At 31.2% G+C, this 19061-nt stretch overlaps 1 protein-coding gene across 3 annotated transcripts in view; it reads right to left on the bottom strand.

Annotated features, from left to right (window-relative positions):
* The window catches only part of LOC114328891 (transcriptional enhancer factor TEF-1), a 522782-nt gene that overhangs the window by 38993 nt on the left and 464728 nt on the right, over positions 1 to 19061 (bottom strand). For 2 of the 3 annotated variants that reach the window (XM_028277869.2, XM_028277867.2), the window contains exons 4-5: positions 16949 to 17079; positions 7527 to 7670 (exon numbers count right to left, since the gene is read on the bottom strand). In XM_028277869.2, the coding sequence (XP_028133670.1) occupies positions 7527 to 7670; positions 16949 to 17079 (275 nt within the window). The remainder of the gene's footprint in view (positions 1 to 7526; positions 7671 to 16948; positions 17080 to 19061) is intronic. The other variant, XM_050643933.1, reaches the window with a different exon arrangement.

Here is a 19061-nt window from a genome sequence, read left to right as displayed (position 1 = left end):
AGAATCACTTTTTTTCATAAAATTAATAATAAATGTTGTAAAATAAAATAAAGTAAAATAAAAAAGTTATCAGAATTGAAATAACTGAAAATAATGTTAGTTACCTTCCATAATTTTTCAAAAAAATTTTTTCAAGTAGAAGAATGTAATTGCATACTAATAGAATATAGTTTTTAATTCCAAACAACTTTTCATAATAGCAATTTTCAATATTGTGAAAAATAAAACTACTTTACTCTTGAGTGAAATTCAAACTTTTTGACATAGCTACCTCGTATAATATTCAAAAAATTTGATATTTGATGGTTAAATCTTAGGTTTTGGACCATGCAAAGCTTTTTATGAAAAATAACTTTTTTTCGTAAAATTAATAATAAAAAGTTTTCCATATGGATACAACTTACAGGGACATGCTGTATATTTTATGTTATAGAATTAAGTTACTACATTTCCTGTTTGTTTTGAATAAATCAACTTTCTTTTCTTCACCAGTTTTATACTACTTGCTGTAGTATGTAGTATTTTACCCTATTTATGTTCATTGCCTAATGTAATGCATATTTTATCAGTTTTAATGAAAATTTACAAAGATTGCTTCAAATTTTCTAAAAGAATTCTTGTTTCTATTAAGGCACGTATCCATTACGTTGGTGCTCCGTGTAACTGCTCCACATAGTGGATAGGTTGCTGCTCCCGTTCGGCGCTCACCATCGGCAATCCAATCCGTGGCGGTTTATATGCAGAGGAGCGCATGCCTTGTACATTGTAGGAGCTACACGGAGCCCGGAGTATCAACGTAATGTCAACAGCACGACATACAGTCAACAATGTAATTTTATGTAAATATTGTATCGGTGTGTTAGTGCTGTTTCACATTATAAGAATTTAAACGTACGAGGGTTAGAACGCACGACGACATTCCAATGGTGGCTCATGTAATCATATGGAGCCTTTCTCACTAGACGGTGGTTGGAACGTTCGGTGAAGTCGCCGTGTTTATGCCGTCCCTCGTTTACAACAACAGACGGCAGCCGTGCCGTCTTTACGCACCCAGTAGCATAGGGAACTTAATGCATCTTTCATATGATACTGTCGTTCAGTCGCACGAAGGTAGTTTATTTGGTTGTTTGGTACATTATTTTCATTTACATTTTGTGGCTGTTTGAAGTAGGTACATATGTTTTATATTATGATGTCTCAGATTGATAGTGAAATATTAATAACATTAATTGAAGCGAGACCTGTTCTTTGACTTAACAGTGAATTTGACGTATTAGGTGATAAAGAAAAAACAAATTTGGTAAGTACAGCAAAATTAATTATATGTTACTGATAACAACTAACAGTAATTATTAAAACTGCTAAGTATATAATAAACTTTATTTTACATAGTTGCAATTAACGTTTAGTATAGAGGGTGTTCCATCAATATGTGTGAATATAAAAATATATAAATCGTATCTTTTTGCGTTCATAGATAGGATGGACCCAATGAATTCGGTTCCTCTTATTTCTCTCTCTTCGACGATAACGTAACCACAACGCTATAATTTGATTTCGCCCCATATAATATAACTGGTACATTCCATGTCAAATAATTCAAGCAAAAAATTTTGGATCTCCGATTTGTCTGAAAATTGGTATATAGCTTCTGCGGGACGTAAAAATAAGATATTTAAGGTCAAAAAATTTTATGCGATTTTACAGTGATTTGGTGTTTATTTAAACAAATTTGCATTTTCTGTAGTAAAGTATCGATGAAAAACATAATATTTTAATAGAAAGGACTCAAAAATGTCATTATATGGCATTATAACAAGTTATTTTGAATCAAAACAAGTTTTTGATCAAATTTTATAGTGTAAAAAACGTTAAAATACCGTTTTTTGCATTTCCTCCATTCCCAAAATACATTATCATCGATTTGGCTGAAAATTTGCCCACAGATAGCCAAAAGATAGGACTTTAAGTGGTTAGAAGGATTTGAATTATATTACAATACCAAAAAAGTTACATGCAGTAATATCAGACTCAAAAGTATATATTAGTCCAGTCGGGATGGCATTTGACCTTGGATGCCGAGCTGCCCAAAATTTTATTTTTCTGATCTTTAGGGGAGTCAATAGTAGCCTAAATTTAAAATCACGAATGAATTCCTTCGTTACGTTAGCAGCCATCTTGATTTTAAAGGAGAACCTGTTTTGCTCAATATCTCCGCCATTTTTAAATTTTCGATAAAAATGGTAGGAACTGAAATTGTTCCAAATAAATCGTATTTACAATTATTACAATTTATTTTTAACAATTTTTGTCGTGAGGTCGATATTTTCGAGTTAATTGTACTTACAGTAGACGCCTATATTTTTGACTATAATATTGTATGTAACTTTTTTGGTATTGTAATATAATTCAAATCCTTCTGACCACTTAAAGTCCTATGTTTTGTCTATCTGTGGGCAAATTTTCAGCCAAATCGATTATGATGTATTTTGGGAATGGAGAAAAATGTAAAAAAAAACGGTATTTTAACGTTTTCTACACTATAAAATTTGATCAAAAGCTTGTTTTGAATCAAAGTAACTTGTTATAATGCCATATAATGACATTTTTGAGTCCCTTCTATTAAAATATTATGTTTTCCATTGAATATGATTTGAAATGGAATGGCCCAACTATACCTTTTATTCTACGAAATTATATTTAGTTTTATAGGGTAAACGACTCGGTGAAGACTGGAGCCGTCACGTCTTGTGTGAAATTATCTAAAAACAACATTTAAAACCAGGGGAACAACATTTAAAAATGAGTGGATGACGGAGGGTCTTTTAAATTCTGTACATAAAAAACATAGATTGTAATGTTGTTCTAAAGCTATTTCCTTGTGGCGTTTTTGTAATAAACTATTCTAAACGGGAAATAAGCCACAATTTAACTAAAAAAATTATTTTATTAACGTTTCGACGCCCAAATCGGATGTCGAAACGTTAATAAAATAATTTTTTTAGTTAAATTGTGGCTTATTTCCCATTTAGAATAGTTTATTACTTTATTACAAATATCTTAGTACAACAACGATTATAAAAACAAATTAAGACTTTTAATTGAAAACATAAGAAATAATAACTGACAAAATAGTAATTGCACATGAATTAAATACGTATTACAGTACGTTAGGACAAAAGTATGGACAAAAAACACCCATTTTTAATGATACATCGTAATGATACATATCAGACATCGTATCATGTACCTCCTCAGCCACAAAGTGTAAATAAAAATAATATACCAAACAACATAGCAAAATATCTTCGTGAGACTCAATTCTTATTGTGTGAAAAGGACAAGTGCGACAAAACTACCGCACGGGAAATCCCTCGCACGTTAAAAATTCCTATAATGTGAAACAGCACTTACCCTATAGAAACCCTACGTTTCTACTGCTCATGGATTGTTAAACAAAGTAAAACAAATACAAAAACAGAAAAAGCAGAACGCCGCATTTTTAGTATAAGCAATGTAGTCTATAGTCGAATTATTTCTAACATAGACTGATGATAACAACCTGAAGCACCTTGCAAGTACATTACATATTATTTCGGCGTAATTTCTGGTGGATGGTCAAGGATGGAAAAGCCAATAAACATATCGATATTCATTTGCTTAATGCTCACAGATTATTTTTGTTAGTCTGTGTTAAAAGTAATTTGACTTCGTTGATTTTAGGCAACAAATTAAGCATCAAATACATCCTGGCCAGCTAAATTGTTAAATACACTTGTCTACAGAAACTTCAAAAAATCGTGAAGATAAACGGAGAGACCACAGAAAAACCATCAGTATGAGGAAAAGATTAACATCAAAAATTAAAAGAAGAAAAGTCAAAAAACAGCACGAGGTAATAATCTCTCTTTATTATATGCTATAACTAAGGAGGTAGTAATTATATTTTTCCTGGCAGAAAAGAAAGCCGATGTACAGTGTGTAGAGTGATCAAGTTTATAGAGAAACATTATTTATTATTATACAAATAATTCAAATACATAAAGAAAAAATTCGCGACTGGTCTCGTAATTGAAAAAAATGTCTGGAGATGTTAAAAATACAACAAAAACTATCTACATCGAATTGCCACAAATATAAAAGTCCTTGGTAGTACAAAAAGAAATGAGGAAAAAAGAAAAAACTGAAAAGAAAGAAACGTTAAATCGAGAAGGATAAGACTGATGAAAAAAGCGAAGAATGTAAGTAAGAATAGAAAGGTGCATTAAAACAATGTACGAGGGTCATTCGTAAAAAACGGCTACCTATGACGCTGAGAAAGAATGCTACGTGCTGGAAGAAATCTGGCAACACTGCTTTACTCATCAACTCTCCCTCTCTCTTATATCACCAGTTTAGACTCGCTGCATTGCTCAGTGTCGGCCTAGCAGCCTTTGAAGATGGAGGTCTCAGTCGCTGTTAGCGCCAATGTGAAACTCATGCTGCGATACGGTTTTTAAATGCAAAATGGATTACACCTTCATCGTCAGTTAATCGAAGTTTATGGGTAAAAGTGTATATCTGTTCAACATGTTCGCAAATGGTGTAGACTAGTGTACAGCATCAGTGAAGATGGGAGAAGAAGGCCTTCAGATTTATTGTAAATATCCGGTCGCCTTCACTGAATTCTCTACACAATTTGCGAACATATTGATAGTCCATGTGGTGAGACCGATCCCATCTAGAAAAATTTCTGATTCGGTTTCTTTGTGGATTCCTATTCAGAAATGCTCCCTTTAAACAAATATGAAGGGTGCCGGACGGAATTTTTGGGCAGACATTGTTTAAACAATTTTTTTAAACAAATACAAAAAAATCACTTTTTTTGCTCTGGAATATATATTTTTAAGTTTCGTGGGTCATTCTAAACAAGAAAGGTATCTTGTAAATTTTCTCAAAAATTGATAGTTATCGAGTTATAAGCGATTTAAAATCTGAAAAATGCGAAAATACACATTTTCGAGGCTTAAAAACTCATATTTAAATTAGTATTTTTGAGGTTGCCATATACTTAAATTGAAGTTTAAACATTCAGCTTCAAGATTCTAAAGAGTGATCGTGTTTAACCTTAATTTAAATCATTGTTTTTTAATTGTTAAATATGCATGTCCATCCGATTTTTTTGCCGGTGCGGCGCGCTCTATTCCAAAAATCTCCTATTTTCCTCCGAAAAATATTTTTATAGATTCTTTGGAACATTCTAAATAAAAAAAGTTTCTTGACATTTTTCTCAAAAGTTAATAGTTTTAAAGTTAAAGTGATTTAAAATCCGAAAATGCGTTTATTTGTCATTTTTCGAATTTTAAATCGCTTATTACTTTAATACTATTAACTTTTGAGAAAAATGTCCAGAAACTTATTTTTTCTACAACCGTGTTAAAAATGCAATTTTTAGCACTCCATACGAGCGTTAAAAATGCTACTTTAAGGCACTAGTGCTTTAAAAAAAATTTAAGGCACTGCAGTTCGTATTGACCGTATATGAAATTTTGATGTAATGTCAAAAAAATATAAAATTGGAATGTCAGTCAAGTTCAAGTAAAAATTTTTGTAGATATTGTCCTGTAATTACGTTTGTAGAAAAAATATTGTATGATATGCGTGTTAAAAAGTACATTTTTAAGGCACTCATGTGAATTGCAGAACTCGCTGTCGCTCATTCTGCAAACTTTCACATGCGTGCCTTAAACGTGTACTTTTAACACTTATATCATAAATAACTATTATTTAGAATATCCTAAAGAATCTGAAAAAATATTTTTCGGAGGAAAATAGGAGATTTTTGAAATAGAGCGTGCCGCACCGGCAAAAAAATCGGATAAACATGCATATTTAACAATTAAAAAACAACGGTATATATTAAAGTTAGACGCGATCACTCTTCAGAATCTTGAAGCTGAATGTTTAACCTTCAAATTAAGTATCAGGCAACTTCAAAAATACTAATTTAAATATGAGTTTTTAAACCTCAAAAATGCGTTTTTTCACATTTTTCAGATTTTAAATCGCCTATAACTGGAAAACTATCAATTTTTGAGAAAAATTGCAAGATATCTTTCTTGTTTAGAATGACCCAAAAAACCCAAAAATATATATTTCAGAGCAAAAAAACGTGATCTTTTGTATTTGTTTAAAAAAATTGTTTAAACAATTTCTGCCCAAAAATTCCGCCCGGCACCCTTCAGATTTGTTTAAAGGATACATTTTTGAATAGGAATCCACAAAGAAACCGAATCAGAAATGTTTTTCAGACGGGAGCGGTCTCATCACATGGACTATTGAATAGATATGCACTTTTATTCATAAACTTCGATTATTATCTGACGATGAATATAGGTGAAATCCATTTTGCATTTAAGGGGTTACATAGGTCTTGAGGGTAAAAAAAGTGACTTTAAAAAATTATATCTCGAAAACTAAAAATTATTTTAATTTATAATTGGAACATGTAAAAGTATAGTACTTAAGGTACTCTCAAAAAAAATTTTCAGCCAAAAATATTTATTTTTGTAGAGTTGACTGCAATTTTTCGACAACATTTTTTTGCGGTGGGTAATAACTAAGTCCAGTCTCATCTGAAATAAAAAAATCAAAAAGTTTCTTGTAGTTTATACCGCTGTCTAGTGAATGAACGAAGGAATTTTTATTAGGTGAAGTTGTTTTTGTTTTATAAAAAAAACTACTTTTAAAATGGTCATTTTTGAAAAAATGAGAAAAATTGGGGTCGAAAATGTGTTTAAACTTATGTAAAATCTTAAAATTTCATTTCTTTTTAAATTACTTCATTCATCTACTAGCCAGAGGTATAAACTACAAGAAAATTTTTGATTTTTTGATTTCGATGAGACTGGACTTAGTTATGCTGCCCATGGCCAAAAGGGCCGTTGTTGAAAAATTGCAGTCAACTCTACAAAAATGAATATTTTTGGCTGAATATTTTTTTGAGAGTACCTTAAGTACTATACTTTTACATGTATCAATTATAAATAAAAATAATTTTTAGTTTTCGAGATAAATTTTTTTTTAAAGTCACTTTTTTACCCGCAAGACCTATGTAACCCCTTAAAAAACGTATCACAGCATGAATTTCATATTGGCGGTAACGGCTACCGGGACCTTCCTATTCGAAGGATGCTAGTCCGACAGTGATCAATGCAGCAAGGCGAAACTGGTGGGTTACAAAATAGGCAGAGTTGATATCCAACGCAGTGTTGCCAGATTCCTTCCAGCACCTCGCACTCTTTCTCAGCGGCATAGGGAACTATTTTTTACGAATGACCCTCGTAGTTCAATCAGGTGAAGAAATGAGAGATAGGAAACACAAGCATGCATGAAAATCGTTTTTGAAGCCGTAAAGAAAAGTGTACGAAAAACTTTAGTTGCCTGGTATTTTTTTCGACAATTACATGTGTTATTACTGAATTATTGGTGAGTATTGTTGATGGTATGATCCCAGAGGCGGCGCATTAAGAGGGGAACTAACTTACCGCTCCAGGATAGGGTACAGGGTTATGAGTTAGACCAAGATTGAGGCCAGCTGACTTGCTGTGCATAGCAGTGGTAGCGGATACTATCTGTGCACTTGACATACTCGACATCGTCTGGAGAGCCTTCTCTTTGGCCACGTGATCCTAACAAATTACAGTTGTAGTTTATACCATCACCATAAGAGATTAGTTAGTATGTTCGCCGTAGCCCTTTACCATCAAAAAGCTTTTTGTAAGTTAGAAAGTGTATTAAATACAAAAGAGGATATATTGCTGAGGCTTATAAATGATCCGCAAAGCACAATATTTGGATTGATTTTTTTATGGATTTAGTCGGCGTTTGGTTACACTGACTCTTACAAAATTCAAAGTGACGTAATTTCAAAGTGGTATTGACTATTTTGGGTACGTAGTCGACATTTACTTTATTCGTTTAAAACCGACCTGATAGTTACTGGTGGTTTTGTCTGAGGTAGTCTGTTATATTTCATTTAAGAACTGGAAGAAAATGTGAAATATCTATTCAAGACCACTATTGTCAAAACCTTGGGATAAATGACGGGTAGAGAAAGAAGCTGTTTGGAAAACTTGACCTCTGACCATTCCAATCCAACGCTTTCGACACATTCGACTCTTTTAACGCATATTCGGCGCGTAATCAACTTTTTTAACGTACCTACGTCGACGTATACAGGGTGAGGCAAATAAAGGGCCTATTAGAAATATCTCGAGAAATAAAGGCAACAGAATCATGAAAATTGGAATAAAGGGGTTTTGAAGGATGATCTATTAAATGAAAATATTTTCATCTCTTTGCAACTTCCGGTTATACCGAAAGTTGCTTATAACCTCGCTTTTTTAAATGGGACACCCTGTATATTTTTACATTTTTGGATTCTCTTCGATGTCTTCTTTCTTAAAATATGAGGTTTTGTAATATTATACAGGGTATTTTAAAAGATAATTACATTTTTTTATTAATTTCGTAGCAAAATTAACACCCTGTAGAATTGTAGTAGTTTGACATCTAAAACTCTACTTACGTTCAAATGATTTTTAATATACTCTACTATTTTTAAGAATCATCAGTATAGCTAAATTTTTAATTTTAGTATACAGGGTTGGTCGAAACTCGGAATGAGTATTTTCTGAGTTTTCTTAAATGGAACACCCTGTATTTTAGTATTGTAATGAAATGATATTTTATGGTACTTTTTTATTTCTTAAGCATTCCCTATACCTAACTGCTTTAATTTGTGCTTAATTGTTAATCGCACCAACAATCTTAACTAAGTAGGTATTTCGATAGCTAAACCATTATTGGTAATTTTAAGGAGTAGTCTGGATTAATATGTATTTATTTCTGAAAAATTATCTGGGATTGAGTATTTTCACGGCCAACCTAATAAAATTTTACGTATTTTTTGTTGCAATTAATGTTTAGCTTTAATCACCAATAACTCACAAATTAAAGCAGTTAGGTATAGGAAATGCTTAAGAAACAAAAAAGTACTATAAAATATCATTTCACTACAATACAAAAATACAGGGTGTTCCATTTAAGAAAACTCAGAAGATACTCGTTCCGAGTTTCGACCAACCCTGTATACTAAAATTGAAAATTTAGCTATACTAATGATTCTTAACAATAGTAGAGTATATTAAAAATCATTTGAATGTAAGTAGAGTTTTAGATGTCAAACTACTACAATTCTACAGGGTGTGAATGTTGCTACGAAATTAATAAAAAAACGTAATTATCTTTTAAGATACCCTGTATAATATTACAAAACCTTATATTTTAAGAAAGAAGACATCGAATAAAATCCAAAAATGTAGAAATATACAGGGTGTCCCATTTAAAAAAACGAAGTTATAAGCAACTTCCGGTATAACCGGAAGTTGCAAAGAGATGAAAATATTTTCATTTAATAGATCATCCTTCAAAACCCCTTTATTCCAATTTTCATTATTCTGTTGCCTTTAGTTCTCGAGATATTTCTAATAGGCCAGTTATCTGCCTCACCCTATATTTTACGCTTTTTTGGCCTTTTGACGCATATTCGATGAATATGCGTTAAATGCATTGATTATGTGTCGAAAAAGCGTTAAAAGTGTCAAATATGCGTTGAAAATGCGTTAAAAGGGTAGAATATGCGTCGCTGAGAAGAGTCAAAGAATCATGGAAGCTTTAATTGTTTACCATGACGTGAAAATCAGTATGTATGACGGAAAAACTCTCCGTACGTACCTATCTTTTGTTTTTTCTGAACGGTTAAATAAAGTAAGTAACAAAAACAATGAAAATAAAAAGGTACAAACAAGTAATATATGCGGTCGATTCTCCATAAAAACTCATTTTAATATTCAAATGCACTTTACGAACAAAATACAAACACAGTAAGTAGTATTGAATTTGAATAAAATATTTTCATGGAATAATTAATAGAATTTTTGCACAGATCGACGTCAATAACTGGTGTATGATTTCCTACAGAGGTAGTTTCATTTTTTTTTCATTTGAACTACAAAATGAAAATCGTATGAAGTTAAGCTTGGTAAGATGCTACCAAAGGATTTTGAGGAAATAGTACATTTTTGTAATTTCTTCAGAGCATCTAATTCACTATGAATGTACTTTTTGGCCGCTCTTTACTTGTCTTTTTACTTCCCAATTTTACATAATCTTTTGTTCATATATTATGTGTCATTCTGGTAATGGTCTAAGAGCTAGCAACGTTTTCGAAAAATCATTTTAAGACGACTGATTCTTTAATATATTGTTCCCTATGCTTCCTCGAACACCGTACCGGCCATCTGGCTGCTGATACAGGTTGCGTTCATTACTGCGCAGCACACCTGTACAGGTAAACACAAAATCAGAGTGATTGATTAGTGTGAAAAAGCTTAGTAGATCCACTATAGTAATAGATAGTAATAAAAGTTAATAACAAAAATTGTAGCTAACTTTGCGCTTCACATTACAAAATTAGTTAGAATGTTACAGGGTGTTCGATAACATAGCGGCAGACCAAACTTTTGTTTTTTTAAATGGAACACCCCATATTTTATTTTATATTCGAAATCTTCTTAACTTCCCCATCACAAAAATATAAAGGTTTGTTATGTTATACAGGGTATTTACAAAGTTATAACCAATGTTCTATGAAAATCGTAATAAGTTCAGCTCCCTGTATAAATAAAAATAAGCACAACAGCAATGGTTTATTGGTGCCATATTTTTTTGTTGATTGTCAAAATTTATAAAAATGCTTGTTATTGCTAATTTTCTTTATATCGAATACAGGGTGAGTCAAAACGCAAGTACATTATTTTCACAGTAATTTTAAATAGACCACCCTAATTAATAACTTGCTCTGAAAAATGAAAATATCTCGAAAACTGACAAATTTAGGCATAGGGAATATTATACAAAAATTAAAGTACGGCAATGATATTTTTCGATAGTAATATAAAATACACGGTGTTCCATTTAAAATTTCTGAGAAAAGAATGTATTTGCGTTTTGACTCACCCTGTATTCGATATAAGGAAAATTACCAATATCAGCAATTCTTAAAAATTTTCACAATCAACAAAAAAATATGGCACCAATAAACCATCGCTGTTGTGTTTTTTTATTTACACAGGGAGCTGAACTTGTTACGATTTTCATAAAAAATTGGTTATAACTTTGTAAAAGCCCTATATAACATAACAAACCTTTATATTTTTGTGATGGGGAAGTTAAGAGGATTTCGAATATAAAATAAAATATAGGGTGTTCCATTTAAAAAAACATAAGTTTGGTCTGCCACTATGTTATCGAACACCCTGTACCAATCTAACTAATTTCTTAATGTAAAGCTGAAAGTTGGCCACAATTTTTATTATTAACTTTTATTGCTATCTATTAGTATAGCGGATCTACTGAGCTTTATCACACTCATCAATCACCCTGTATAATGAATTTAAATTATTTTAGGACAAAAATTTTTTTTGTCATTACTTTTTAAACCACAGAAGTGTCTGGCAATTACAGTTCATATTTCTAATAATGTTTAAAAAGTAATGAATGACAAAAAAATTTTTCGTCTTACAATAATTTTAAATTCGATACGTTTACCTGTACAAGTGTGCTGCGCAGTAATGAACGCAACCTGTATCAGTCGCCAGATGACCGGTACGGTGTTCGAGGAAGCATAGGGAACAATATATGAAAGAATCAGCCGTCTTAAAATGATTTTTTTTTCCTCTTGGTCCATACTATTTGCCATAACAACTTGCAAAGGGGATCGCACACCTGGGCTAATGCTAGTAGCTTTTCTACAATGACCTTCCACAATGCATCCCTGTTTACATTTGAGTTATGTACTTGTTTAAAATGTACAGAAATTTGATGGACATCTTTGTTGTATTCACGACTGTTTTCTAAAATTTGTCGCAAGATAAAGATCTGGTCTACTGTTTACCTTTCCGGTTGGAAGCCACATTAGGAATCACCTATTATTTTTTCTGCGTACGGAATTAAGAACTTAGGCGCAAAATTTCGGGCCAACGCTTTTTGAAGGCTTTCATTTTTTTCGAATGCTCAAAATAAATATTTTTGAAAAATATAAACGCAGAATGAAAGATAACATTATTACCGAGAGTCGAAAGTCCCTGACAATAAACAAAAAGTTTCTTTTGAATAAGATATTTGAATTTAAAAATCCCACTCATTTTTTGCTTCTTTTTCACCCCTGGAACTTATTAAAATAAACATTATAGAAGGTTTCAGGGGCTTTCGGCCCTAGGCAATAATGTAATCTTTTATTCTGCGTTTAAATTTTTCAAAAATACTTTAGTTTTCTCAATTTCGAAAAAAATGAATGAATTTAAAAAGCACTGGTCTGAAATTTTGCGCCTACGCTCTTATTCTTGGCAGTAGAATAATAGACATACATGTAGCTTTGTAGGCTGTATGAATTAATGATATGCCTCTATATGATATATAGGACATATGATATAATATATAGGATGTCCATAATCGGGGACAATGTGTTACAAGGGTAAAAACATAAATATGGAGCTACATACAAAAAATTATAGAATAGGTTGTTCTCAATTGAGGACACGGTGAACGAAAGAGTAAGACGAGAACAAGAAAAAATTACTTTCATAATTATTAGAAGTTTTTGCAATACTTAAGTAATTATAATCAATCACAATTTAAATATTTACTTCCTCAAAAAACAGCCAAGTTGAACGCAACGTTCCACTCCGATATTATCACCCGCTCATACGCAAAAACAAAGAGAGAAATTAATTTTATGCTCTAATAATTTTCTTTATAATATGTAACATGCCAGCGTATGTAACAAATTATGATACATTTGCATTTCCATAAAAAAATATCGCTTAGATATAGTCGTACAAATGAACTGTTACAGACCGGCATTAATTTATTTAAATTAATTCCTAATTATACCACTTAATTATAATCACAGATGTACTAAACTGGTTTATAATTGTACTTCTACAAAGTGTTACAGTGAAATAGTAAAAACTGATCGAGCGTTTCAAATAAAGTCGATTTTATAGGATAAAAAGGTTGGTTTATTACAGCCCCTGATTTTTTTAATGGAGCGTAGAATAGGACAAGAAATGTCGGAGAAACTCTCTTAAAACATTACCTATAATGCTTTTACTGCAATTCTAAAGTAATAAAGACAATTACTAAAAAAAATTATAAAAAAGTTTTGTGAAAAGTCAGTCAACAAATTCAACAATCAATAGCGTGAGGATCAACAATATCAGAGTTGCAAACGACAGCGTGCTTATAGCAGACAGTACCGAAGAACTATAAAAAGTAGTAAACCGTCTAGTATTTACCGGGATTCAGACAAGACGATAGAGGAAAACAACCTCTTACGAAAAACTCTTTTAGAGAACTGTGAAACAAACAAACAACTGATGAGCCAACAACAACATACCAATACCTCAGCAGTACCACTCAGCAGAACCCAAAATAGCGTTACCAGCGCTTGAGGAAGTAAAGGCAGCAATATTGGCACTATGCTCTGGGCTAATTAGCAAAATACATAGTTTAAGAGAAATACGGAAAAAAATATCCTGTTGGTGACACAACCCCTACAGGCCGAAACCAAATTTTTTTGAGTAGTATGGACATCTATATTAATAACCTATGTGTTTCCTGCAGCCGATTTTGATGATATACATAGTTATAAACAAATAAAGATCAAAAAACGGTAAATTTTCGCTTTTTTCGTCTATAACCAAAAAGTTAAGTATTTTAAACAAATTTGAGAGCGAGAAACTAATAAATCGTATAAAAAAAATTCAATATGGCGTTCTCTGAATATGTCTATCCTTATTGGTTGCTTAGAAAATTGCAAAATAAATCATAAATTTTGAGTTTTTATAAATATTCATAACTTATGTACAAATTAACTTAGAACGTTCTTATTACACGGAATGCTGAGACTTCTGATGCTTAAATCATACCCTAAATTTCAAAGCAATTGGTCAAATAGTTTAAAAGGTATTTAATTTGTTTATCCCAAATTAATTTTTTTTGCAACGCTATAAGTCAGAAAATGATGAAGTTACAGTAATACTTTGGATAGTTTATGAAAGAAGAAGATTTATACTATTAATTTAATTAAAAAAATGACAAAAAAATTCTAAATACTGCAAAATTATTTTGCAAAAACATGTGAATTAAAAAAGGGGAGGCTAACTTCGTCTCTAATTATTGTCCTAGGACAATAATTGTTTTTCTTTCTAAATGTGTATAAAAATTCAGTCTTTCCAAATATGAAAAAATAATTTTTCTACGGGTAACGGTTAAAAAGTTATTCTAATTCTTTATAAGTAAGCAAAAAATCGACGTGTTTTTGAAAATAAATTTTACACTGTTTAAAATTACTTTTTGTCATTTTTTTTTAATTAAGTCAATAGTATAAATGTTCTTCTTCCATAAACTGTCAGAAGTCTTACTGTAACCTCATAATTTTCTGACTTATAGTGTTGCAAAAAAAATGAATTTGGGATAAACAAATTAAATAACTTTTAAACTATTTGACCAATTGCTTTGAAATTGAAAATATGTTTTAAGCACCAGAAGTCTCAGTAATTCGTGTAATAAGAAGGTTTTAAGTTAATTTTTACATAAGTTATGAATATTTATAAAAACTCAAAATTTATGATTTATTTTGAATTTTTTGAACGCCATATTGAAATTTTTTAGACGATTTATGAGTTTCTTACTCTCAAATTTGTTTAAAATGCTTAACTTTTTGGTTATAGACGAAAAAAGCGAAAATTTACCGTTTTTTGATCTTCATTTGTTTATAACTATGTATATCATCAAAATTGGCTGCAGGAAACATAAAGGTTATTAATATAGATGTCCATACTACTCAAAAAATTTGGTTTCGGCCTGAAGGGGGTGTGTCACGAGAAAAATCTTATTTCTCTGGACTAACAAGGAAAATAAAAATGAAAAAAAAAAGAAAGGAATAACACCAGCTTTCAGAACTAACAACAACTTAAGCAAACATATTAAAAACAATAAAAGCCGAAAGAGAAAGCAACTACAGAGTGGTGTGTACAAACTAACTTGTGGTGACTGTCCGAAAACTTACATCGGTCAAACTGGCAGAACTTTTGACAAACGGATAGCAGAACACAAAAAGGCTTTCAACAATAGAAAAACAGACACTTCTACATACGCATTTCACCTTCTAGATCATAATCATTCTTTCAATGAAGAGTTTCAAATTCTACATATTCAAAATAAAGGCCTTAAGCTATCACTTTTAGAATCAATGGAAATTAATAAATTGAAAAATACAGATATAATTCTGAATGACCAACTCGAGACAAACAGCTCCCCACTCCTCAACCTCTTCAGTTAAAGACTTAAAAAGGCAAACACATTGTAAAATATATCACTTGAGAAAGGCACTTTGCCGAAACAGCTGTAGTAATAACATAGTTGTAATAAATTTTGTGGAAGTATAGAAAACAAACGTTTTTCAGTGTTTTATTGTGAGATAAAATGAACTTCCATCAAGTAACGGTCGAATCCGTCAATTAAATAAAAATGTATACCACTTTTATTCAGTTGCAATGCGAAGGCAAAACTGTCTTCATTTTCACTTAGTTCAGAGAGCACAAACCAGCACTCAAAATCGACGATTTTCGCCTCTTATCAGAGGCATCATCAGAGAGGCATAGGTTTGCTGTTCTCTGCCGCAAGTGAAAACGGCCCACGAGCTAGTCCTCGCATTGCAACTGACGTTATGGTAGTAGGTGCCTAGCGACATCTGCTAAATAAAAGTCAAAGTTTTTCAACCTAATAAAAATATTTAAAAATATTTTTAAAAGATATTTAATTGAAAAACTTATTGGACCATTTTCCTGGTAACACCTCCATGGCTTCTAAAAATTGCAAGCCAGATGGATGCTGCAATGAAGACAAGAGGGAATTCATACACGGAAAAGTTATTTACCAGCAATTTTATTGCTGGAATCGAATCTTATGATTCTATATATTAATAATATAGATATGCAAAGTCCGCAGATAGTGTGCTACTTTTTTTATAAACAAAATGGCACCCCCAAATAGTATTTTTTTCAATTATTGCTCTATAACTCAAAAGATTTTAATTTTACAGCAAAAACACCCATATAAAAATTCACCTTAATTAAATTCTGCATAGACATGTTTTTCCTGATTTACTTCGATGAAAATTTTCTTTGGAAAATGTGGGTTTTTCCAACAAAATCTTCAATTTTCAACTAAAATTTTAGGTAAGTAATTATTTATCAGTAATTAAATAACTTGGTGACATAAAAGCCCTTTTGGTATAGATTATAGATTATATTTCCAGAAGCCGATGAAAATTGAATGAACAGTTTAGCAACAATTAAATTGTTAATTAAAAATTTACGGTCGCTATAATAAGAATAACTATTATTTTTGTATAAAAAAGCACTATACCCATTTAATGTACTTTACAGAATTGAAATTGGACTATTTAAGCGGCCTCAGGAATATTTTAAAGTTATAAACAATTTTTTGGCTTATAAACAAATCTCAACAACAAAACAATTAAATTAAATTCAATTATGAAAACGGCATTGGAAATAACGCGGCAGGTCGGTTCTTTTAAAAGAAAAAACATTTAATTGCGTAAAACGTAAAATTAAATAGACTGAACCTAAGGGCATCCAAATGATATTTATAAGAATGCAAACGAAAATATTTGCAGAAAATTAATTAGTAAGTATCAGATTTATAACTATATTATATTGTATTTCTCATGGCTTCCTAAAATTAGAAAAATCTGCACTGTAGGTACGTCATATATTTACAATTTCCTTAGAAATACAATGATTATCTCGACACTTACCACTTTAAGCTTCGCCTGTATTTCTCGCAATTTCCTCCTAGCTAATACTTGTATGTGTGAGCTGACCTGTTTTCTCGTTCTTGTTTTTCCTGTCCTTAATTTGATATACCTGGCTATGAGTTCGTTCCGTCCTGAAATTAAAAATCACAATTAAAAATCAAAACAACATCTCAAATACGTTTCTTCCGAGATACTATAAAAAAATCAGTGCATTCCTAAATGACTGAATTTCAGTTAATGTGACAAGATTGCAAGAAGTATTTCTGGTATATTGGACGATTTGTGGTGATGTTCGAAAGAAAAACATTAGTTTCATCCACAAATAGATAATGCAATATGAAAAGCTGAGTAAATCTATCGTATTGTATAAGAAATGACAATAAACATGTTGTATTTCGATCCTAGATTAGTGAAAAATAGTCGAACAACTTAAGTTAAATTCAACGTTCAATAACTAATCATTTAGGATCTATATTAGATCGGATATATCACAACAAACGGGGGGGGGGTGGGAGGGGGTATGGTTTGAAATCAACAATTCAAACACACGTTTGTGATTTTTTTTTTAAATATGGTACCATTATTTTATTTTCAAATTAAATGCTTAAGCAATTAAGTACAATTTTTACATAAAACGGAGGCAAATTTTTAACGACACCTCAAAAAAAATGGATTTTGCAGTGGGCATCAGAACTCGTCACTGGATCATATGAAACAAAAAATTTAAAAATGTTTTATTATAATTATGGGTTTCTCGATGTAATGCTGTCGAGTTTTTTAAAACGGTGAAAATCAACATACATATTTATTATTGTTAAACAAAAAATATACATAAAAACAAATAGATCTCGACAGCGTTACTGCACGAAATGTCTTAAAGAAAATTTATGAAAATTTTCATGTGGATTAGTCGAGTAATTTTGAGTTACAATGTCCATCGCCTTTGAAAAAGTAGTTTTGAAAAAAACGCGTATAAAGTTTTGACAACTTCGTCTTCGTTTTAGTCTGTCAAATCGTAAAATGATGCAGACCGAAATCTGATTTTGAATCGCGGAGTAATCTACAAAAGAGAACAGGAACAGTTGTTGAACGTTTCTCACTACGCTCAAACGTGCTGGCACGAAACCGGAAGTATATATTTATTCTCGTATTTCATATTTCATAATAATCAAATATCATAATTATATTCAATAATATTCAAATTTTTCATGACAATAAAGCATATTTATATTCTATTCTAAATCGAGAGATACTTTTTTAAATTTATAAACATCCAGGGATTTTAAGTATGTACTGTTCTTTCTATCTACTTTTATGATATACCTCCGAACAGCTGTTCCGTTATCGGTGGGTATACCTTCTCATAATTTTCTTTCTCGCTCCAACTTGTACTGTTTCTACATAAGGTTCTCTTTGTTAGACAATACAATACTTTCTTCCTTTTTAACGTCTCAGAAATAACTAATCTCATAACGGTAAGTGATACATCATACGGAATTTACGTTAAAAGTTATCGCGACAGTTAGCTGTCAGAGTTATCTTAACTTAACGCAAAAAGGTAAAAATAGCTTCGGTGCTCGGTGCTGTGCTAAAAATCACAGGGCTGATTGTTACATGCACAACTGAAAAGTAATAATTTTCTTATTATTAGATACATATTATATTACTAGGAAGTCATTTTAAGAAACAGTCCAAACATCAACGTTCCCTCGGTAAAAAAGGAAATGTTCATAGAACCGATCACAAAGCCTCGGATACGGGGCATTTAAGTCACAACCGAAAAATAGACAATGTTGCCTGATTGCTTACGCGGTTTTCTGTTCGCAAATGATACAGTATACAAAATTACTATTCTTATTGGGAATTAACCACAATTTTAGTTTCAGGACCAAAAAGTTATGTTAGCATACGTGGAGGTCAAAAAATTACATATCTGCATTTTCTGTATATAAAATTGTTTATAAAAAAATAATTGTATGTAGGAATTGTACTTGAAAAAAGAAAATCAATTTAAAAAGGTCTGTTAAAAGACCTTAAAAATCTTTGTTTTACAGTATACATACATGTTTTATGTTTTGGTTATAGTTGGGTAAAATATATTGGAACATACCTA

This window comes from Diabrotica virgifera, chromosome 2, assembly GCF_917563875.1.
Source record: "Diabrotica virgifera virgifera chromosome 2, PGI_DIABVI_V3a".
Lineage (NCBI taxonomy): Eukaryota > Metazoa > Arthropoda > Insecta > Coleoptera > Chrysomelidae > Diabrotica > Diabrotica virgifera.
This window is presented reverse-complemented; position numbering and strand designations above follow the sequence as displayed.